The 22,631-nt window shown below is 44.0% G+C and overlaps 2 protein-coding genes across 3 annotated transcripts; both read left to right on the top strand.

The window, feature by feature from the left end:
- Nucleotides 1–1,390: 1,390 nt before the first annotated feature.
- LOC311008935 (DNA damage-inducible transcript 4-like protein) lies at nucleotides 1,391–3,392 on the top strand. 2 transcript variants are annotated; one of them, XM_084002896.1, is made up of 3 exons: nucleotides 1,391–1,514; nucleotides 1,673–1,804; nucleotides 2,181–3,392. In XM_084002896.1, exons 2-3 carry the CDS (start codon nucleotides 1,714–1,716, stop codon nucleotides 2,669–2,671), a joined length of 582 nt encoding a protein of 193 aa, XP_083859022.1. In that variant the 5' UTR covers nucleotides 1,391–1,514; nucleotides 1,673–1,713; the 3' UTR covers nucleotides 2,672–3,392. The 2 variants fall into 2 exon arrangements, with proteins under 2 accessions (XP_083859022.1, XP_083859023.1); XM_084002897.1 differs by having other exon boundaries at nucleotides 1,394–1,518; nucleotides 1,676–1,804.
- Nucleotides 3,393–8,729: 5,337 nt separating this feature from the next.
- On the top strand, nucleotides 8,730–22,294 carry spag17 (sperm associated antigen 17; the record flags this gene model as incomplete). Its single annotated transcript, XM_084003085.1, has 46 exons — nucleotides 8,730–8,840; nucleotides 9,368–9,511; nucleotides 9,634–9,693; nucleotides 9,800–9,928; nucleotides 10,005–10,173; nucleotides 10,273–10,485; nucleotides 10,644–10,822; nucleotides 10,917–11,063; nucleotides 11,744–11,819; nucleotides 11,923–12,041; nucleotides 12,183–12,383; nucleotides 13,086–13,190; nucleotides 13,372–13,522; nucleotides 13,606–13,791; nucleotides 13,872–13,909; nucleotides 13,992–14,108; nucleotides 14,209–14,363; nucleotides 14,471–14,571; nucleotides 14,660–14,733; nucleotides 14,909–15,160; nucleotides 15,258–15,372; nucleotides 15,500–15,640; nucleotides 15,740–15,960; nucleotides 16,078–16,174; nucleotides 16,352–16,503; nucleotides 16,602–16,716; nucleotides 16,810–16,964; nucleotides 17,088–17,232; nucleotides 17,373–17,767; nucleotides 17,856–18,041; nucleotides 18,135–18,271; nucleotides 18,349–18,470; nucleotides 18,586–18,719; nucleotides 18,804–18,992; nucleotides 19,084–19,197; nucleotides 19,306–19,357; nucleotides 19,551–19,641; nucleotides 19,735–19,785; nucleotides 19,930–20,023; nucleotides 20,110–20,221; nucleotides 20,384–20,423; nucleotides 20,524–20,588; nucleotides 20,776–20,912; nucleotides 21,162–21,340; nucleotides 21,507–21,567; nucleotides 21,677–22,294. 46 exons carry the CDS (start codon nucleotides 8,730–8,732, stop codon nucleotides 21,833–21,835), a joined length of 6,186 nt encoding a protein of 2,061 aa, XP_083859211.1. The 3' UTR covers nucleotides 21,836–22,294.
- Between the last annotated feature and the right edge of the window lie 337 nt (nucleotides 22,295–22,631).

The following is a 22,631-nucleotide window of genomic DNA, read 5'->3' as shown; positions in this document are numbered from 1 at the left end:
CACTGTGGCTCAAAAACCTGTTCTTTCCTGCACCTGATGAATGATTTAATAGCCATTAGTGTTTACTTCAAACAGGAAACTGGGCGTTAATGTCATTTAAATCAATTTAATACATATTTCAAGCAGCGGGGTGACAAAATATCTCAATAAACGTCTGAAAACCTTTTCATTTTTTGCAGTAAAGTCACGTTAAAACCAGCTCCGACTCCAACGGCGTGATAAAAAAGTATCAAACCAATATGGAAACCTTTTGCACACAAACAAAAGCTTCGCTGAGCCAGCACTTTATATACTCCTGCATACACAAAGGCAGTAACACTAGCTAAAGCATGTGACTTTTCTTTTTTTTCTTTTTTTCTGAGGCATATCTAGTTCTCCCCCATGTGACTGGAGGAAAGCACTTTCTCTCTCCCTCTCTCTCGTCCACTGGATTCCATTACCCTTGAGCCAGGCAAAGCTGCTGGGGTTAAAAGGGGCAGATCCAGTTACTGGGAGAAAATGTTCTGTTGATGTGTGTGTGTGTGTGTGTGTGTGTGTGTGTGTGTGTGTGTGTGTGTGTGTGTGTGTGTGTGTGTGTGTGTGTGTGTGTGTGTGTCTGTGTGTGTGCGTGTGCGTGTGCGTGTGCGTGTGCGTGTGTGTGTGTGTGTGTGTGTGTGTGTGTGTGTGTGTGTGTGTGTGTGTGTGTGTGTGTGTGTGTGTGTGTGATGAGGGATGATCTGCTGATGAGCTGAACAACTGTGCTGGGTGTTTACCTGCCAAACGCACAAACATGTATACAGTGAGATGTAAGTGAAGCTGGTGGAGGGAGGGGCTTCCATCACGTTTTTGATGATGTCACGCAGAAATAGCCACTGATAATATTTTTAAATATTTTCTTTTCCATTAGTGTGTGATATTTCCAAACATGAGGTCAAATGTTCATGTTTATGCTACTTATTTCAAAACCAGTGCAATGTCCGGTTGTATTGATGTTGCTGATAATAAAATGCTGTAATGGTGAAAGATTAGGTTTAGTTTGACATTTTGTCTTTAATAAAAACATAATTAACAAAACTAATAAACTTTAACAAATATTTTTAAAAAAAGATTATAAAAAAAATAATTATTCCCTTAAAAAAATCCCTTCCTCGGAGAACTTGTAGTTGTTAAATGTTAAAAATAATAATAATAATATTAAAAAAAGGTCCCCTCTTCCACGTAGCAACCCAAATATTCTCCCCCCAGGTATTGGCCAATTGTTTAATTCAAGTGCTCCTTCGCAGCCAATCAGAGAAGAGCAACGCGCCCACGTCTAGAGGCGCGCTCTGATTGGTCCAACCCTCTGGTCAGCTGAGTAGAGCGAGGTATAAGTATTGCTCAGAAGTTTTTGGCCGCTGCAGTCAGTGTACGTGTGTGTTTTGTGTCTATATGTCAGTGTTGGAGAAAGAAAAAGGAAAAAAAAGTATATACGTGTGAATTTATTTATGAGGAAAACCGTCTAAACTATATTACTTTGCACTTAAATAATATTAAAGGTAAGTCGTTTAACACTCCGAATAAATTGCTGCTAGCTAGAAACGACCAGCTAAAGTAGCTAACTTCTGTTTAACATTTCAGTTAGCTAGCTTAATGAGGCAACAGCAGCCTGGTTCCATTGTCGGACATTTTTCAGCTTCTTTTCTTAAACCCTCAGGAGAGAAACAACAACAGCCCACTCCGGGGAGACTCGTCACTATGGTGGCCACGAGCACGTTAAAGACCAAAAGCAGCGAATGCATTTCGGAGTTGGTCGACCGAAGATATGAGCAGGCTTGCATTGAGAAAGGTAAGCCATTTTTTTTGGTTTGTTTGTTTGCCGGTTGCTGGATCCTTCCAGTTGTTTATCCCCGTGTGAGCTGCTGCTGCTGCATGGCTGCAGCAGTGGAGGGGAGGGGTGTGCACAGTCAACACGGGATGAAGTCATCCCTTCAGTCTCAACAACAGCAGCCTGTGCATGATGGCTAAGATAAAAAAAAAACAACCAATAAGGCGATTTGTTTGATTAATTTCTTAAGGTTTTTAGTGTGTGACCTTCCTTTTCTTGTGCAATCAGATGGGGATGCAAAAGTGTGTGTGTGTCAAAACTAAAATAATGTGATTTGTTCATGATTGCATCACCTAAATGTCCTTGCATTGTTTTTATTCCCGCCCCCCCTCCACAGAACTGGACTTCTGGGATCACTGCCTGGCTGACCCCCAGAGGACCGCAGACGTCACCGAAGACAGGAGCTGTCAACAGCTGGCCAAGATGTTTGAGGGCTGCCTGTCGCGTGCCAAGAAGACGACGCTGCACTGCTCCTCCGTGCTGGTGCCGGAGAAGCTGACGCGGAGGATCGCCCGCGAGGTGCTGCGTCTGGCGTCCTGCGAGCCCTGCGGCCTGCGCGGCTGCGTCCTCTACGTCCACCTGGAGCTGGACAAGGGCTGCAAGCGGCTGGAGCGCATCGTGTACGACGCCGCCGTGGTGCCCACGTTCGAGCTGACGCTGGTGTTCAAGCAGGACGGCACGGCGTGGCCCAGCCTGCGGGACTTCCTGTTCATGGGGACGTGCTTCGCCCCGACTTTCAGGCACGTCCTCAAACTGAGTCCGGGTTTCAGGCTCGTCAAGAAAAAGCTGTACTCCTCCTCGGCTGGCACCGTGGTGGAGGAGTGCTGAACTGTGTGGTTATGGGGGGGTAAACGCACTTCTGCCCAAATGTAAATGACACTCGGGGCGGTGTCGTATTTTCTACAGTGCTTTTGTACAATGCAGTTTGTCGGTTCAACTCGCCAGTGAGTTCAGTTTTGGAACTTGGGATGTAAAGTTGAAAATGAGCCTGATAGTTCTGGGTTTGGCTGTTTTTTTTTTTATCAGCACAATTATAATATGAATGTTTTTTTTGTTGTTCTTTTTTCTAATCTAATTTGAAATTGTACATTATTTGCAGACGAATGTAAAAACCATCCTCACATCAACTGTGTTTGAGAGGGGAGATACTGTGGGTACACTTAAAGACACTAGCCACTTTGTTGATGTGTGTCTGTGTGTTTCCAGATACATTGAATGTGTTCAGCGGCAGTAAACACACCCGGGCTTGAATAGGAGACTGGAATCTTTTTGTGGGGGGGGGGCTTTGTTGTGTAATGCTGTATTTAGGGATGTGGATGTTTTTTTAAAAGACTGAATGTCTTGTGAAGATGCTGGTGTGTTTTTTTTTTTTTTTTTTTCACTCCGAGCTGTTAGTGTAAATGTTTTATTGCATTTTTATTTTTATATCCCCAGACACATGTTTCAACACAGAGCCTTTATAGACTATTAAACAAGACTGTTCACCCAAAATTTAAAGGCTTATTTGATTTTTATGGAGTTTGCCCACTCAGACAAATGAATTACAGGAGGTCCAGGTAGTAATATTATTATTATTATTTTAAATGTCACTTGAACGTTCCTGTTGAAAGAAACTCGGTCTTGTCTACTGGACAATAAAATAATTAAACTGTATTTTAACATTTCGTAGGCTTGATTCAGTGCGATCTGTTTAATAATTGTGTTTGTTCAGTCACACAGCGTTACTGTGCATATTCTGGAGAGTGGCACAAAGCAGGCTTTCTAAACGAGCTCTCGACAAGAATGCGACGTGTTGATCGTGCGTCGCCCCTGGCTACCCCGACACAATAATGTCATAAAAGCCACCAGCTGGAAACAACTTCATAGGCATAAAGGTTTGTTTGGCACTTTATTTTTTTAACATTTCCAGCTATCGTCTTGAACGTATCCTGCTTTTGAGTCGTGCTCCTGCAGGGCTGCTGCTGTGGTGCGAATCTGCAGAGTTTGTGTGACATTTCTCTCGCCGTCTTTTGATTGGTCAGCTGTACAAATGAGATGAACTGAACGAGTGCGACACTTGTGTGCAACATTATTAGTCGTAAGTATAATGGTGCGTTACAGGTTGATTGCATCAGGGTTTCAGCAGTTTAACCGTCACGTCATTCATGCACCAATGAAACTGGGTCATGCGGTTACAGTATGACAGAAGCACATGATCTTGCACAAGATGCGTCAGCGACATTGTGAGGGGACAAAGCAGCAGTGACACCCCCCCTCCCTCTCTCCCCCACTCCCTCCTCTCTCTCTCTTGCTGTGCAAATGTGGGTCAGCCACCCAAGTTGACTTAAGAGGCCCTATAGAAGTATACAGTTCTGTCTCTGGAGTCACTAAATGTTTACCACTTTTACAGAATGTGTAACTTTTAATTGGCACAATTAGCACATCTATAAAAAGTCCTCTAAGCCACATTAATCTTAATATGTGCCATTTACAGTGTATTACATCCAGCATAATGAATCCAACCTCTTGGAAAAAGTCCTTTTCACACAGAATCTGAGCTGAACTGAAGCTCATGAATGTATTGGTGCTACTCGAGTCTCAGTGTCGACATGATTCATCTGAAGCCGTGGAGCCAATCGCACTGATCGGTGGGTCTCTGCTTACACCGCACATTCTGCAGCCTCGAAGGCCTGCATATGTTTACCAGCTCCGAGTATCCTCTCCGTCCGAGTCAGGCCCCTCCACCCTCCCCTCCACCCACTGACTATCTGGGAGTGATTCCACGTTTCCGCCTGACCCCGGTCAACAACCTCCTACTGAGAAAGTTGAAATCTGATGAAGGTGGCTTAGGAACGTACAGTTGTCACTGGGATCCGGTTTGATCTAAATATATCCATCTGTGATCGTACACAATCTGTAAACACGCCTTTTGGTTTTCTTTTACTAGGATATTCCCAGGAAATCATATCTGATGACTGTTTTTGTGTTTCTACCAGTTTATCTAATGTATTTGTAGTCAAAAGCATGGTGGATACACATGGAGATTATAGAAACGGATCCTTGTTTACTCATTTGTTTGGCATCTGGTAGTGAATAGAAGCATTACTGCCCTGTGAGACTGTAGCCCCAATGATCATCTCACACCAGAAAACTAAAAAGGAGGGGGGGATATTTATGCAATTTCCTGTCCGGTGCTTATGGAAGCCCATTTGTGCCAATGTCAGAAGAACTTTCTCAAAATATTTACTCATTGTCTCAAAATTATGAGAATTGAATCAAAAAGATAAGTCAATATTTTGAGAAAGTTTTTAATTATTTTGAGATATTAAGTCAATATTTTTAATTATTTTGAGATACTAAGTCAATATTTTGAGAAAGTTTTTCATTATTCCGAGATATTAAGTCAATATTTTGAGAAAGTTTTTCATTATTTTGAGATACTAAGTCAATATTTTGAGAAAGTTTTTAATTTTTTTGAGATACTAGGTCAATATTTTGAGAAAGTTTTTCATTATTTTGAGATACTAAGTCAATATTTTGAGAAAGTTTTTAATTATTTTGAGATACTAGGTCAATATTTTGAGAAAGTTTTTCATTATTCTGAGATATTAAGTCAATATTTTGAGAAAGTTTTTCATTATTTTGAGATACTAAGTCAATATTTTGAGAAAGTTTTTCATTATTTTGAGATACTAAGTCAATATTTTGAGAAAGTTTTTCATTATTCTGAGATATTAAGTCAATATTTTGAGAAAGTTTTTCATTATTCTGAGATATTAAGTCAATATTTTGAGAAAGTTTTTAATTATTTTGAGATACTAAGTCAATATTTTGAGAAAGTTTTTAATTATTTTGAGATATTAAGTCAACATTTTGAGAAAGTTTTTAATTATTTTGAGATACTAAGTCAATATTTTGAGAAATGTTCTCATTATTTTGAGATACTAAGTCAATATTTTGAGAAAGTTTTTCATTATTTTGAGATATTAAGTCAATATTTTGAGAAAGTTTTTAATTATTTTGAGATACTAAGTCAATATTTTGAGAAAGTTTTTAATTATTTTGAGATACTTAGTCAATATTTTGAGAAAGTTTTTCATTATTTTGAGATACTAAGTCAATATTTTGAGAAAGTTTTTCATTATTTTGAGATACTTAGTCAATATTTTGAGAAAGTTTTTAATTATTTTGAGATACTTAGTCAATATTTTGAGAAAGTTTTTCATTATTTTGAGATACTTAGTCAATATTTTGAGAAAGTTTTTAATTATTTTGAGATACTAAGTCAATATTTTGAGAAGGTTTCTTTTTTTCTGACATTGGCGGAAATGGGCTTCCATAGACACATAACTGTAATCTCAAACGACTGTTAAAAAAAAAAAAAAAACTCTCAAACAGCAGAGCAACAAGTCGTCATAGAACGCTGAACTCCTAAAACGGTGGGGTCAGTCAACACGCTCTTTGCTCCGTTATATATCACATGATTTCTGGGTATTGAAATTCAAATCTCTTCTCCTTCCAACACCGCCGTAGTTCGAGCTGGCGACTTGCAATGTTGGCGAGTGAAATGTCAAAACTTCTGCGTTGCCAAGTAGCGCGTAAACACCTCGGCACTGAGGGTTTCAGCTGATACAGTGTAGTGTTTCACTGCAGACGTCAAATAGGGAATTTAACCCGACAGCAACACAAGCAAAAGTCACATATTGTTGAATTTGTATTTAAATTTGTATCTATTTTTGTTCATTTATGAAACACGCACAATCACATGTTCCTAGACTCTTGGCCTTCGCAGGTATTGCAGCACTTTATGCTTTATGAACTGTTGATCAACTTGATATTTTGAAGGAATCTGACCACCCGACATTTAAATACAGCATTAAAATGTCTACGAGCCTGTGATTTAAATTGATTGCTGTATGGTCATAAATACCTTTTAGGTACAGGCAGTTCCCGAGTACTTGGTATCCCTTTTTATTTTCCATGTCGGAGGCTCAAGTATGTTTTGCTTTCACACCTGATGTCGAGCACCTTGTGGGGAGATCACCAATCTGCAAATTCTCTCCGGAAAATGAGTTAAAAGTAGTTTTTTTCTTAATCTTTTTATGTCTTATAATAACTTGAGGAAGACATTGTGAGTAACTAAGTAGAAAGCGGATGAGGTACTTAAATAAACCATTACGAAACAAAACAGTCACACGATGCACATGTTTATAAGCAGTGTACCCCAAAAAAAAAGGATATTTTGAGATGTTGCTATGCTATTCCCAGCAGTCAGGATGGCGCGCGTTATTTCAGTGTCACTACAGTGTTTATCTGGCTCATGTGTGACCTTTTGTAAGACGTTGCCTTCGGAAGGGTTTTGGAGCTGGCAACTCCTCCAGAACTAATGATCTGCTGGCTTCAAACTCGGATCCTTCTGGCATCTGACAAGTGGGCGTTGTCTCGCTTTTGACCTTTTATGGGGGGAGCTGCTGGAAGTTGGCTGCAATCACCTTCACAACAATGGTGTTTTTTTAGCATTTTTATAATAAAGCTCCAATAGGATTAATTGGAAATCCGTGCCAAATCATGACTTTTGTGCAGCGATGTGGTGCATGAAATTCTTTATAATAAGCTCTGATGAATAGAGAAGGAAGCGTTCCACGAATTCAGTTTGTTAACAGAGGCCCAGTGTGTACTCTGAGTCGTTCATTTGGAAATGGAGCATATTTTCTGGCTCAAATACACCTCATTGAGACGGCTCCGCGTAGTCCAAAAAGGCTTCTGTCATGCTGGCTCTGTAGATGTGAAATCACATGATGAATGGGATACGAACAGGGCACGAATAGAGCAGGCGTTCTGTTTCATAAGATGAACAACTTGTTCCCACACTGAAACAGCTATCAAAATCTGAATTATAATTGCAAACCCCAACATGATTATGTTTATCATATGTTGTAGCTCGTTTAATTGTTGCCTGAGAGCGTGCAGGAGTGTTGAAGTGGCCACGACTCCTTTTATACCCGTCTCTTCATTAGCATTGATTTAAAACAGTAGATCTATATTTATTCCACTTCAGTATTCACTTAATTAGCATTAAAACCACCCTCTCTTTGAACAAAACCTGTCCAGGGTTAAATAACCTGTGTCAAACTGCATCAATATGGTTTAAATTACAATCATAATCTACTCAATATATTCATAAAGTATAAATAGAATTAGAGACTCTTCTTCTTGATGTTGCCGTAATTCAACCTTTTCTTTGTTGCTGAGCTCATCTGATGGAACAACACTTTAATCATATTTTATATAGATGAAATGTCACTTCTGTGTTTCAGACTGCCATATGATGTTCTGGGTCTGGTTTTTCACTGATTCTGGTACTGGTATCAGACCAGCTGTCTTTCATAATGTCAGTGACAGGACATTAGGATAGACAATACTTTTATTTTACTTTAAAATGATCTGAAATCGTGGAATATTGTTTCAACTGTTGCCATTATTTGGGGATAAATGTTTTAGTCCAGCAAGGTTGGAGTCTCACACAGCTCCACTGCCATCTAGTGGAGGAAATGAATACTTGACATTTTATCAACAACAAAAATGATATATTTATAATCTAAAGTATGTCATTGTTGATAAAGGATATTCTGCACCACTATTTAATTTGAAATGTTTTTATTGCTTTGCCAAACCATTTGGAAACCGAAATGCTTTTGTTTTGAAAGTTTACAGGAAATTTGACGTTACGTTGCCAGCACACAAACAGGTTGCCAGGGGCAACACAAGCACCAGGCTGCGCTGGCCGACGATTAAATGTGCAGGTTTTTAACTAACTTAATTTTACGTGTTCCCTCTTAAACGTGTAGTCTATTTTGATAGCGCTGATTTCTTTTTAATATATATATATAGTCGTTATTGAGTAAAAATGGCACCAAAAGCAGCTAAAAAGGGCTTAGCCAAAAAGCCCAACGCTCCCGGAGCCGCAGTTGTCAACAAGAACTGGGAGGCTGGTCTCACCACAGCACAGTTTCAAGAGGTTTGTTATCACACTCGGGGTTAACTTTATTGGTTTGTTCAAACCTGTTTCTCCTTTATTACACAAAGTGAAGCCTTGCTACACACGGTATCTTTAGTTAGCTAGCTTCTGTTAGTTGGCAGTTAGCTAGCGAGCTCGCGCGAGATGTTTATTAGTCGTTTCAGTCAGAAGAAACTTTTTTTTAATGGGATTCTTATTGTCCAGAATTATTATTGAGACACTCCCAGTAACGTTAAGGGTCATTGGGTTGCTCGGGGGGCTACACATTTGAGCTTTTATTTTGAAGGTAACACGTCCAAACCGGAAGTTTTGGTCAGAGGTTATCTCTCCAGTAAAACTTAGTACATTGCACTGTGGCCTAGCTTACCTCACGACATTTAAACATTTCCCGGAGACAAACGTTTCGCTTTCTGTTATCAGTAAATAAAAATAATCCCTGAAGCGTTTGTTTATCAGCGTGAATCCACCTGTGGAGAAAAGTCACCTGTGACACCAGTCTATCCCGGTGTTGTACCGCTCCTCTGCAGGACTCATGGCAGGCCTGTGTGTCCTTGGTGGTCTGGAGAAGTCCGGAGGAGGAGGAGGGACTGACCAAGGCTTTGTCTTTGGCCGTACAGAAACCACAACGCAGAGGTTTCAGCTTGTTGACCTGGGACAGCACCCTGATTAAGGTATTCATAGTTAGCCTCAAGTCATATTTATTAATACTGTATTTTTATGCAATAAACGACCTGAACTTGTAAGCTCTTGTAACCTTATACTTTGTAAAAATGAAAATGTTCCCCTGTTACAGATCCATGAACTGGGGAATCCCAAAGCAAAAAGACCTGATGACATCCATGCCTTCTATGAGGTAGGCTTAGGAATAAAGGTTTCTTATATGTTGTGTATACGTCTATCAGTGTCTTCTCCTGCACCCTGTGTTGTCTCCATGTTGTGTGTGTTTGTGTCTCCTGAAGGTCACAGAGCCTGCTAAGGTGCTGCTGGATGCCGGAGAGGAGATTCCTCCTGACTTGATGGCAAAGATACTGAAGTTCCAGCTCCTACAGATCAAAGCCAGTGATCGGCAGAGGAGGGAAGCCGAGCGTGTGAGTGTTTCTGGTGTCCCAATGTGATTTTTGTCAGGTTTTTTTATTTTTAAATTGTGTCCACGTCTGTTTTAAGGCTGAGGAGGAGAAGACAAAGTCTGGTTTTCACTCTGTCGGCAAGGACAAAGCAGGGGATAAGGTCTCTGACAGAAAGGGAAAGAGTCAGCCCTCACCTGGGGGACCTTCCACGGAGAAGAAGACCCAGCTCAAACGCAGGGATGACATCGAACCACCCAAGTTTATCGGTTAAAAACTCATCAAAAAACACACCTTTGGCAACCAGTAAATGTATGTTTGAGAGACCTCACTCTGTGTTTTGTGTTATTATATGTGTTTGAGCATAGATGACGAACCGCTGGACGGTCCTCAACACTACATCCTGCTGCTGGGCTTCTACCAGCCCCACCTGATGGGGGCGCTGGATGCCGTAGGCGTACATGTAGCCAATGTCATTAAACTGTGTTCGGAGCAGACACGGACGTCCGAGGGACAGCAGGGACAACGCTCCTGTGAGGGCAACGAGCCGAGTCAGAGGGCTTCTTCGGTTTTGGATGCAGGTAAAGGGCCTTCGGTATTCAGTATGCACTTAATGGGGCACATAAATACCTTGAAATAGCTTTTACATCGATTCAAAATCATCCATTTATGCGTATTTTTTTTATATTTATTGTATATTCTCATTAATATTACATCATCCTTTGTGTGCCCGGAGCAGAGGTTGGTGGTGGTGTAGAGCTTGCTGCGCAGGCTGGGAAGTTGGATCTATTCTGGTCAGGTCTCAGACCAGTTTTGGACAGCGGGCCACCAGATTCCAAGCTCCACGATGTGGTTCTGCTCAGCTACACCATCCCAGATGTACGGCCTCCCTGCCACACACTGGAGCCCGAGGCTGAGGTGAGTTGCCCTGTATGCTGGAATATTTCTACATTTTGTTCAAGGTTATGTTTGCTTGTCAGTAAATTTCACGTCTTCTGTGATTTGTTTCCAGCTGGAAATGGGAAGCCGAATCTTTGAGGGCGTGGCCAATGTCATCTATGACTGTCTGGACTGTCGCAGGCATCATCAGCACTACCTGGACAACATCAAACTCATCAGTGTACCCGCTGTTGTTGGGTTGGATTCACAGCCTGCAGAGGTACACATATACTCACACACCTGCATGTCTGTCCTTATCCTAACGACGTACACTGTGGTTTAGGAGGTGAATGCCGTATCCCATCAGGCAGCTGGGGCTGCTGAGGTGCCACTGTACGCAAGGCAATGTTCAGGGCTAATTAGATTGACACTGTAATCCCTTCAAATTAATTATGTTTGGACAGTGATGGCCGCCCTTGTGTGAAGTTAAATCAGAGAAGTGTTCAGAGCCAGCCTACACGAATTATTGGTCTATAAAACATTTAAAAACAGTATGTCCTCTACACTTTCCCAAAATTCAAGTTGATATCTTCAAACGCCTTGTTTTATTCGACCAGCTCAACGATGTTCCATTTTACTAAGAAAAACAGCAAACAGACTGAGTTAATTTGGGGCATTTCTTTCACCCTCTACCACCCTCACTACATGAAATACAGCATGGAATATCACAAACTACCCCACAACATTACGACAGGGAAAACCCAGCAGTGCCTCCTAGTGGACCAAAGCAGAAGTGCCATATCCTCACTCTAGAACCTGCTTCTTTAGCTGGAATCATGTCTTAATGGCCTTCTATTTCCTGGCACATTTCTGGTGGAGCTGGGCTGCTTATTTGGTGTGTGGTTTCAGTTGCTTAAAATTTATTTTAATAATACTTCTTTGTGTGTGTGTTTGTTCCAGGTTGTGCCGACCCCCCTCCCCCCGACTCCACACTCCAAGAAGAGAACAGTACGGGTGGGAAGCCCACCAGGCCCAGGTAAAGCCTTTCTCTTCGATCATGTATGTTTGAATTAAAATCTCCAGACTAGGATGACAGACTAGCCTCCTTTCCTTTGTGTCCTCTTGTACTTCTTGGACAGAACCCGAGCTGCCTCCTCTGTCTACAGATGTGGACATGCGTTTCTATTTCACCCTACTTGACCTGGTTCCCCCTGAAGCCTGCTCCGTGCCTCTAATCCTGCACTGTATGCTGGAACAGGTTTGTGTGGACCAGACCACCAGCAGTTTGTGTCATATAGTAGGCAGATAAGTGTTTTTTGTCATCGACATAATGTCTGAAATTAGACGTCATGTGTGAATATCGTTCCTGTGACCTTTCTCTGTGTATTTGTGTGTTTAGGTGGTGATTTCAACAGAGCAGACTTTGCCCCCCCCATCCTTTGACCTCGAGGAGCCCAAACCCCACAGTAGTCCCGGGTTAGACTACCAGCTGGTCAGCTTCATGCTCCAGAGCTTCCTACCGCTGGTCCACACAACAGAGGACAGAAGCCACATGTTAAACAGCTTGCTGTCTATGACCCAGAATGAAGACGACAAGAAGGTGCACATATAAATCCCACACCAAACACAGGGTCTCTATATGAAGCATTGGTGGTTCAGTGGTAGAATTCTCGCCTGCCACGCGGGAGGCCCGGGTTCGATTCCCGGCCAATGCAACATCCCTTTTTTTAGGCAGGAGGGGGATGGCGGCTGGAATTTCAGTGGGCAGGGCCAGTTGCTTTGAGCACAAGAGCCAATCCCCATCAGCCCCCCCTGTCACATGAGAGTGCCGTCACAGAGTGGGGGGTGGGCTAAGAGTTGACGTGGCCGGGGGAGGGTCTAACACTTGTATTCATGAGCCTGGATAAAGCATGTGAGGGGAGATCCGTCTGTCGCTATTTTGATATTCCATCACATAAACCTGAGAATGTTTCCCACCATAAAGACCTTTGATCGTTAGATAGATATACTTTATATTTTCTTGATAACGTTCCTGATTAACACCAAGAGTCCAGACCACTGGTTTCCCCAACATGCTTGTAATTTAATACGCAACTTGTGCCATTAGAGGTATAAACCTTTTTATTTATATTTGTAAAACCAAATCTGAGGATCTGGTTGCGGCTGCAGTACTGGACACGCATGTCCAGTAGATGGTGCTATAACACAGTATAGTTATTAGTAGAACATACAAACAGGTCCATACTGTACAGTGAAGTGCTTCTCTTGTCTGACACTCATTTGTCTCTGTTTTGTGTGTTAGAGGCTAATGGAGAAGTTTGGAGCAGAGGAGACACAGAAGAAGGCCGAGCACCCTCTGGTTATCAGACACCATAATGAGACGGCACTACGATTGAGGGATATCAGTGCAAGTAGATTTTTGTTTTATGCCTACAGTTGTTTATAATGTAATATTTTTTGTTGCCCATAAAATGTACCATTTGGTTAAAAATGTACTGTGTAGTTTATGTAATCCCGGCCCTGTTCTGACCTTAATTTTATCGGAAATGTTTTTATGTACTGCGTGTACACACATGTGACCCTCTTAGGCGGTTCAGGGTTTCGATCCAGCAGAGGTGGAGCTGTCCATGATGAGGAGGTCTCCCGTGTGGCGCCTGATTCACTCTGTGGCTCAGCAGGGAAACAGCGACTCCTGCTGGATGGCGATCAAACAGCAGCTGCAACACCACTGCACGGACGGTCAGAGAGCAGCTCCCTTAGAGAAACGCACACCCGTACGTGTTGCTAGGTGACTCCGTGACACTGTCATGATACCCCCACAGATGTCGTGTCGTGGCCGGAGGTGGAGCGTTTGATTCATCAGAGTGTGTTTGAGAGTATGCCACTGACCAGGCTGGACCAGAAGGGGGTACTCCTGAGTCCTCCTGGACCACTGGAACCAGCAATAATCCCCTGGGATAGTCCATTATCCTACGCTAAACAGCATCTTAACAACCTACGGACTAAAGGTCTGTTACTTGATGTTGTGACTTTGGCTGAAACTTGATTGTGTGTGTGTTCCATACCTCATCATGTATTTAAACTGCAGGTCTGACATTTCTCACTGGAGATCCTGGTAACACGGAGGTATTGTTTGTTCACGCTACTGTCGCTACTCACGTTTTTTAATGGCATATTACTCCCGATAACGGTGCACGTTTTCCTCCAGGAGACCAGTGGGAGAATACGTTGCCAGCTGGACGTATCTGACATTCAGAGTTGTAGGTTGAGATCTCTGTTTGACTGGCACTACGCTGAACACCACAGTGCCTCCATCTTCCCACAGGTGAGCTGCCCGATCTCATCTTTCATGGTTAAAACACCACGAGACAATCTTATTGTAGCCAAACGTTTGATTTGGAACCCTTCATGTTTTTTATGTCTAGGTACTCCAGTTAGCCTGGGAAGAATACCGCTGCTTGGACACCTTCAGAGGAAGTCATAACAACATCCTCTACATGTTTTGTCACAATCCAATGAGCCCTTATCGCCAGTGCAAGGAGTTCTGGGACGTTGCCCTCCACACTGATGTCAAGTTCAGGTCAGAATGCAGGTTCATGTTCTCAGGGATTATAATAGTAATGTTATTTTTGTGTGTGAGAGGAGCTGAGGGGATTGTAACAGCCTTTAAATGGAACCTTTTGATAGGAAGTACCTGGAGCATGTGGCAGATACCATTTCGGATTGGACAAAGGAGGAAGACTTGAAGAGAGAGGCAATGCAACGCAGAAATCCCAGCCCTGCAAATGGTACTGTAGCTTGGCTCTGGCGACGTAACTATACTTACCTCCAATTACATCAATTAAAATGCCTTTTTTTGTTTTGTTCCTGGACTAGAAGAAAAGGCTATAGAATCGTCAGAGGAGGAGGAGGACACTCTCCTATCAGTCATCAGAAAAGGCTCTCTTAAAGTCAGTACCAACTAACACAACGGACGGCTAAATTAAATTAATTAAACCTGATTTTTCCTTAAAAAGCTGGATTTCTAGAGCTAACCACTAAATGCATCAATCCGTTATTAATAGCATCTTAGTTTTAGAGTCAATTAGGCTGCAGTGTATATTAAATGTGTGCATGATGTTCCAGGCCTGGAAGTTGGAGCAGGAGCAGCTAAAGGAGGAGGAGGAGGTGGCCAAGAAATCAAAGAAGGAGAACACACCGAAAGGCAAGCAGCAGCAGAAGCAGGAGAAGGAGAAGGAGGCTGTGTCAAAGGACAACAAGAAGAGTAAGAAGAACGGAGCGGAAACCGCCTGCAGCTCAGCCAAGACTCCCACAGAGTCCATCACTGCCTCGGCGGAGGGAAACAAAGGACTGCATCCGCCGGAGGAGCCCTTCAACGTGAGGACAGAACCATTCATCTTTGTGTTCGGAAACAAAATATTCAGCATTCATAGGGATTTCTGTCTGACAGTGGTTTACGATGTTTGATGTTTAGGGTTTCACAGGCTACAGCATGGATGGAAAGTTGATCCATGTGTCAGGTCGCTGCCAGTACCTATTCCCTTCAGATGGAGGCCGCGTCACTGTGGAGAACGTCAGCTACGTTGAAGGTAGAAACAGAGTAGAGGTGATAGAAAATGCTTCAAATCTGCACGTGTGTCTTAGGTATAATTCCCTGTTCTGTCATTGGAAAAGTCACTGTAAATGTTCATGAAAGTGTCACTGGTTTCCCTCCAGGTTCCAGCCTAATGAAAGTGGCCGTGAAGAAGGATGGGCATCATTTCTACACGCACATCAACCATGTTGTTGTTGAACCATCGAAACGTCTCCCTCAGCCCCGAGACAAAGAAACCAGTGGCAGGAAAGAAGACTTTAAAGGTGAAGATGCTGATCACGCTGTGCACACGTTAAGCAGCGCCCTGTGTTCTGAGGGCTTGTTTTACCTGAGAGTGCTTCTGTGTGCGATTTCCTTTTCAGTGTCGGAGCCCGTGGAGATGAGAACGGTGAAGCAGGGCTCCTTCTCGGGAGTGCTGGACAATGGGATCCACCTCTCGTACAGTTTCTACGGTCCCACGGGGGAAGACAAAGGTGTTGAGACCTCCACCATCCCTCTCTCTTCCTCCAATCACCGCTCTAAGGGGACCAACCTGGATTCAGAGTCCAAGGTTCCTCATATGCACATGGAGGGGGGGAATAAGGTAAGGGGTAAATAGCTGCATTGGAAATATGTTAATGAGAGGAAAACATTTCTCTTAAACTATGAGCATATTGGGCCAAAACTCCCTGCCTCTCTGTGTGATTGTGTGTACTCTAAGGTGTGTGACGGCAAGCCAGCATCGTGTCCATTCAGCAGCCTCAACCTGTCTGTTCCTAATGGCCTGATGCTGCAGTTTCTGCGAGAGGATACACAAGGTCAGTGACGCACTTTCTCACTAACGGGGATACACACTCACACACAGGTGTGTAGACGTGTCTCGTTGTTCAAAACGTAGCTGCAGACAGGAAGAAATGAATGTGCCCTCTTTGCAATTTCTCATTTATGACACGTTCTCCAATATTTATTCCATGAGATGTTGTTTGTGTGTCCAGAAGAGCAGGGTATGTTGGTGAAACAGGGCTTTCCTCTTCACGGAAGGGGAGTTGTAGGGCAGATTCACGACCCTTCCCTCAGCAAAGAACTGTCCCGCGTCGTCACCAGCCAAGGAGCCGTGATCCGACACATGAGAGATGGGTCCACGGAGGTAAGCTTTCTCTACATGCATGTTCATGTATAGACGCATGCATACCAGCAGATGTGTGACTTCTTTTTCTTTTTAAATGGGGGTCACATGCACTTCAGGTTCTATTTGCAAATGGCTCGGTCAGCTTCAGCCAGGATTCTGGTCCGGTGTGGGTTCCCGACTCTGAGGTTGAGGAGGAAAACACTTCTGAGGAACCTGAGGACATGAACAAAGGTAGGAGTAAGAAGACAAAATGCCTTGTAATGATGTTGTAAAGACAATTTAGTATCACTTTTAATGACATAGTGTCAAATTGTGTGCGTACAGAGCGGAGCCCTGAGATCGAGGCTGAGCCTCAGAGAGGGTGTTGGTTAACTACGACTCCATCTGGAGCTCGCATCCACACTGTGGGGACCACACACAAGCACATACCCACCACGCCTCTGCTTGTCTTCAGGGCTACAGACCCCATCACCCATGAGGTAGCAGCACAGGTTACTCCTGACAGCACACAGGTTGTTTCTGCTGTTGGGTTATTGGAAGTTGTTTTCATATTTGACAATATTTCAAGTAAAACTCTTCACTTTGGCATGTGTTGCCTTCAGGTGATGCTGAGTCGGGAGGATCTGGTCGTTTCTGTCCGGAACCCAGAAGGATCTTTAAGTGTAGAACACGCAGACGGAACCAGGATCACCACTCTCTACCAGGAGAGACCACCAGGCACACCGCTACACCTACTGCTGCACACAGGTAGCTAGCATACTGTATTGTGGTAAATACTTCTCTCATATACACACACACACAGCAACCTGACAGTCAGGTACTGACGCAAACAAGCACTTAATCCTCAAGTTACGTTCAATTATTTGATCCGTCTGCTATTTTTCCAGGGGAACAGCCGGAGAGTGTGACCCTTAAATCATCGTGTGCAGACAGCATTAATGAGAACGTGCACATCCAGGATACTTGTGACGATGGAGAAGATATTAGCGGGGACAGTGCGGGGAAAGCATGTGACGGGGAGGATGCTGCACATGCTTGTAAGGAGTTGAGTGGGTGTGAAAGTAGTCTGTGTAGGAACGGTGCTGAGAGCGCGTTTGCAGGTGAAAATGGGAAAAGGAGTGCGTGTGGGAGCGGCGGGGGAAGTGTGTCTAACAAGGAGCGGGTGGTGTTGGTGGAGAAGGAGGGCTGTGCCACGGTGGTGATGTACCCAGAGCGACACACGGCTCACGTCTTTCTAGCTGACGGCACTGTCATCACTGGGAACAACAAGGGGGCCTATCAGGTAGGTGGTGTACAGCAAAGATCACACCTGTGCTTTTAAGTTGTTACGTGGAGATGAAGGCAAACGTGCGTGTTTACCCACATCCGAGGTGTTCCCATCGAGCGCGGGGCTCCTGCAGATCCAAAGCGATGGGGAGTGCGTGTACTCGTCCGACCCGCTCGTAAGCCCCAGTCCAAAGGGCTGCACCCCCACACACCAACCAGGGAGCTACGTCATGAGTCACACCGACAAGGTGGCCTGTGACATCACAGACCCGGACGGGAACCACTTCCAGGTCAGGATTGTAAGAGAATGGGTTGGTCTTATCATGCGAGTGTTTGTGGTGAGAAATAGATCAAACATTACGTGATCTGTGTGTGTGCTCCAGGTGATGGAAGATGGACAGCTATCAGTGTGTATCAGCCGTGCTCCAAGCACACTCAAACAGGATGAAGAGGAGCCAGAGGAAGAGGAGGATGAAGAAATGGCCAGGATGGATGTGAAACACACAGAACATTGTCCCAGGTCGGCTCTTTATCCATAATGTGTTATTGTTTAAATATATAAAAGTACTGCTGTTGGATTGTCATCTTATGTTCCAGACTGTTTCTGGTGCATGACGATGGCTCAGCTACTGAACTACTGAATGCTCAGACTGTAGAGGAAGTGCTCTACCAGGCATATTCTGACCCGACCATAGCGCTCCAGAAGGAACCACTGCAAGGTGCCCTGTTGAATATGTTCAAAATCAAGAAACATGAATGCAACCTAATCATATTTTTTCCCAGTATATGTAGTTAGAGGAATGAAGGAAAGCTGAAAATCTGAATCTCTTTCAGGTAACTTTGGCATTACCATCCTAAAGCCAAGCCACCAGAGCGTGTGGTCCCAGTGGTTGCTGGGGAAACAGAGCCCTGACATCACCCCTCCCAACCTCAGGAACCGCAGCTGGCGTGACTTCCCCAGAACAGAGGTACGCGTCGACATAACGTACATGACACACGGGCAAACAACACGCTGTCGTTCCCCAACCTCTGTGTTTTTCTTTCTATCCCAGATAAAGAGCCCGGGTCCTCCGTTTGGTGCCGACGTGGGACGAGGTCTGACTTTGAGAGAGGGTTCTGGTGGTTCTGCAGCACAGCGTCGTCCTGTCAGGAGCTGCCCTAAAGTCCTGGAGATGAGAGAGCTGTACCAGCACCGACCGCTCACCTCCCCATTCAGAAACACTGTAGACGCGCGGCTGAAGGTGAAACACGGCTCAGTGTGTCAAAATAAGAAGGTAAAATAAATCAAATTTTGCAGGATACTGACGAGCTGAAATGTGGATTTGACCGCAGGAATACATGGAGTGTTTGATAGAGAGGGAGCAGCGATCGGAGGAGATGAACATCAGAGACCCTCGCACCGAGGGGGAGAGTGTCCATGCCAGTGATCTGCTCAATCTGGTCCTGGTGAGCACACACACACACACACACACAATGCACAATATATATATAATCCACTGGCCTTTACTTGACACAACAGGCATGTTTAATGTGTAATAATGATGTATTTTAAAGACTTTTGCAGAAGAAGAGGATGCAAGTCACAGCTCTGACAAGAGGACTCCAGGTGGGTGACATTACTGTTTGAACGATGTATTGTCTTACGAGTCCACTGAAATAAAAGTTGCATTTGCAGTTCCCTGGTTTCCTTTCTTCAATTTGAACTAATAAGGCATAGTTTTGGTTTGGTCTTAAGGGCTCAGGGCACTTTGGCAAACACACAGTACACTTCATCCACTTCCTTCCATGTGTATCCACAGTGGACATAGCCAATCTGTACAGCAAAGGGGTCGGAGCCCCGTGTGAGCAGTCTGATGTTTCAGAAGACGCAGCCACCGCCGCCAGTGACAGGTGGGAGAGAATAAGATGGCGTGCATGAATAGATAATATAACGCTCTGTGAAGTGACTGTGTAACATCCTCTTAAACCCGTTCTCCTTTCCAGTTTCACGAATGGAAAGGAGTCAAACTGGACTGAAAGACGTGCAGAGTACAGGTGAGAAAAGGTTGTTAGGTAAACTAGTTTCATCAGGTATGACTGCAGTTGTATGCATTTTTATGTACTAATTTATAGTGAAAATGTCTATTTGTGTAAAGCACATTTAAAATATAAAAATTTCTCCGTGTGCATGTGAGTCAGACAGGAGTTGTGTGAGGAGCAGATTCACAGAGAGGCGCTCAGGAAGAACAGCGTTATACCTTATTTCCACCCAGAAAATATCCCGTTGTATCAGGTACTTAAACATACGTTTAAATGTATTTTCTTATTAATTAGAGTCAGCATTTTTTATGGTAAAAGTACACAATGCTTGTTTTCCAGACTCTGCTGCAGCACCAAATGCCACATAGGAGGAGTTTATCCGTGGATCTCCCTCCGAGCCCCGAGTCAGACAGTCCTGATGCCTCCCTGCAAGATGCCCCACAGAAGAACAGTAGGTTCTCATCGTCAGTATCTCGGAGCTACAGAGATGAAACCATTTTAAAGGATGTCCATACAGGAAAAATATAAGAGAATCATATTTTAAAACCCTTGTAGAAGTGCATAAAACCCCAAAATAGCATACTATAGAACATATTTGTGTTTGTCACTGCAGCCCCACGACCCTTAAACCCAACGCCCTATCATTCTGCAAGGTAATATTTTGGACTTGCATCACAAAACATCTGGTATTGCTCGTCTAAATGTCGTTTACATTCGATACAGCGTGACCTCTGCTGGTGTTTTTGCTCTCAGTCACGCAGGAAGAAGTGACAGGATGCTTGAGAAAAGGCCGACCAACCCGACGCCCCAGACTGCAGGTTTGTTCCTCCTCATCTTCCTCTGTTTTATGTTAAATTGAATTCCCTGATCGGCAACAACATTGAGTAAACTCAAATTGCTGTTTTGAGAGAAGCACAGGGAACGGAAAAATCAATCAGGAAACTATCTATTCTCTATATTTAATTTGTGGTAGAATGTGTTTGTGGGTGTGTGTTTCTGTGCCAGGTGAAAGCAGTCTGAGGGGTTCCTCTGGACGATGTGAGTCACTGCAGGTGGATGTGACCAGAAAGCTCAGGAGGACTAAAGTCAGACTACCAACCTCTATCCTCGGCTCTAAACCGCGCAGCGTACCAAATCCACAGGTACCCAAACATCCACCTTCACAACATGGACACTGCAATATGTCACACTTAGTGCTGTTTACCTTTGAGGTTTGACATGTATTATTAAATAGTGTCCTCTAGTGACATCTAGAGGTGGAGATATGTAGAACATGTTGGAAGCCAATAATCAGTGATGTGCCCTGAATATCCTAAAAATATGCTTTCCTTTTCCATACCTGTCCACATGCTTCTCTTTCTACCGCTCCGTCACATACTTTAAAACACCAGTTCCTGTCGGTGGAAGAGCCGGTGAGGAGGAAGAGCCGAACCGTTTCTCTGACCGATCCCAGCGTCATAGCGAGGGGATTCCAGATGCTCCCGTCCAGCGTTGACTTCGGCACGCTGAAGGAGGGCACCTGCTCGGCTGTCATTGTGGCGATGAAGAACGTGGGCGTCGACACCTGCAGGTAAGACGGATTGGATGAATGGATGCTTAGGTTAAATGTAGGCAGGTTAGCTAAGTTGCAGCCTCCTCGGATGTGTCCTTTTAGGTGCAGGCAGTTTGTGGGTCACCTTCAAGTCCAAAGGGAAAAGTTTGACCTCTAACTATTTGTGGTTTGGTTTTTTTGCAAGGTTCCACGTGAAACAGCCTCCTCGTGCGACAGGCCTCCGGGTCCTCTACAATCCCGGGCCTGTACGTTCCCATGCTGCATGCCATGATTTACGTTTTATTGATATTTCTGCATATTTGAACTTGAGCTTTTGAGCAACTACACACGCAGCGTGCCGTACCGTCTGTCCAGGTGGCTGCAGGGTTGCACGTTGAACTGCAGGTTCAGCTGTTTGCCGTGTGTGCAGTCCAAGCAGGAGAGGTGGAGCCAAAGAAGCACATCTCCCAGGAGGTCGTCATCCACACGGAGACGGACATCCTCTACCTGCCGGTCACTGCTAATATCCTTTGAATTTAGTTTATAGCAGCAATTATTTTAAAAAAACAACAACTGATGACATAATAGAGATAATGAAATTTCCTTAATGGAAGGAAACGGTGAATTAATTACTGCATAATTGAAAACAAAGTGCAGCTATTATGAGATTCATTAAGTCCTAGTGACTCATCCAGACCTGTTAAGAGGAAGCTCGGTCCTTAAACAATGTCACCCATCCTTCCCGAGAGGCTCTATGACATTTGGCTCCAGGAACACAGCAGCAAGCGCAACAAGAAAGGCCCCAGGGTCCGTCAACTCGCTTCCAGGCTACCAGTCGGACAGGAGGGACGCACAGCCCCGGAGAGGACCCGGCACCCTTCTGACAGGCCCTTGAGCAAACCGACGTCAGTATCTCCAGATGATAAAATCCACACGTGGATAGAGGGCAATATCTGAACAACTTCTTGTTTTTTTTTTAAATTTCAGGACATCTTGATCGCATCATCAGATTTCACATCATTCAGGCCCTTATCCTTCATAATCCTTCTACACAAAATGAAATATTGTAATAAATGTCCTCTATTCCAAATAAAATCATAAACAACACTGACATATATTGCAGAGAGTGCATTTTAGGCTTTTATGGATACATATTTGGCGTCTGTCCCTAAAAACATCAAACCGGAGGTATTAATAAATATCAGTGACGTGTGCAGCTCCACGGGGGGACACTCGCGCCTGTGCTTGTGCTCAGGTGTATTATAGATGGGGGAGGGGGTGGGCATGTTGGTGTGTGACGTCAGCGGAGACCCAACGCAAGATGCGGACC

The sequence above is a fragment of the Eutrigla gurnardus genome (genome assembly GCF_963514095.1).
Source record: "Eutrigla gurnardus genome assembly, chromosome: 23".
Lineage (NCBI taxonomy): Eukaryota > Metazoa > Chordata > Actinopteri > Perciformes > Triglidae > Eutrigla > Eutrigla gurnardus.
This window is presented reverse-complemented; position numbering and strand designations above follow the sequence as displayed.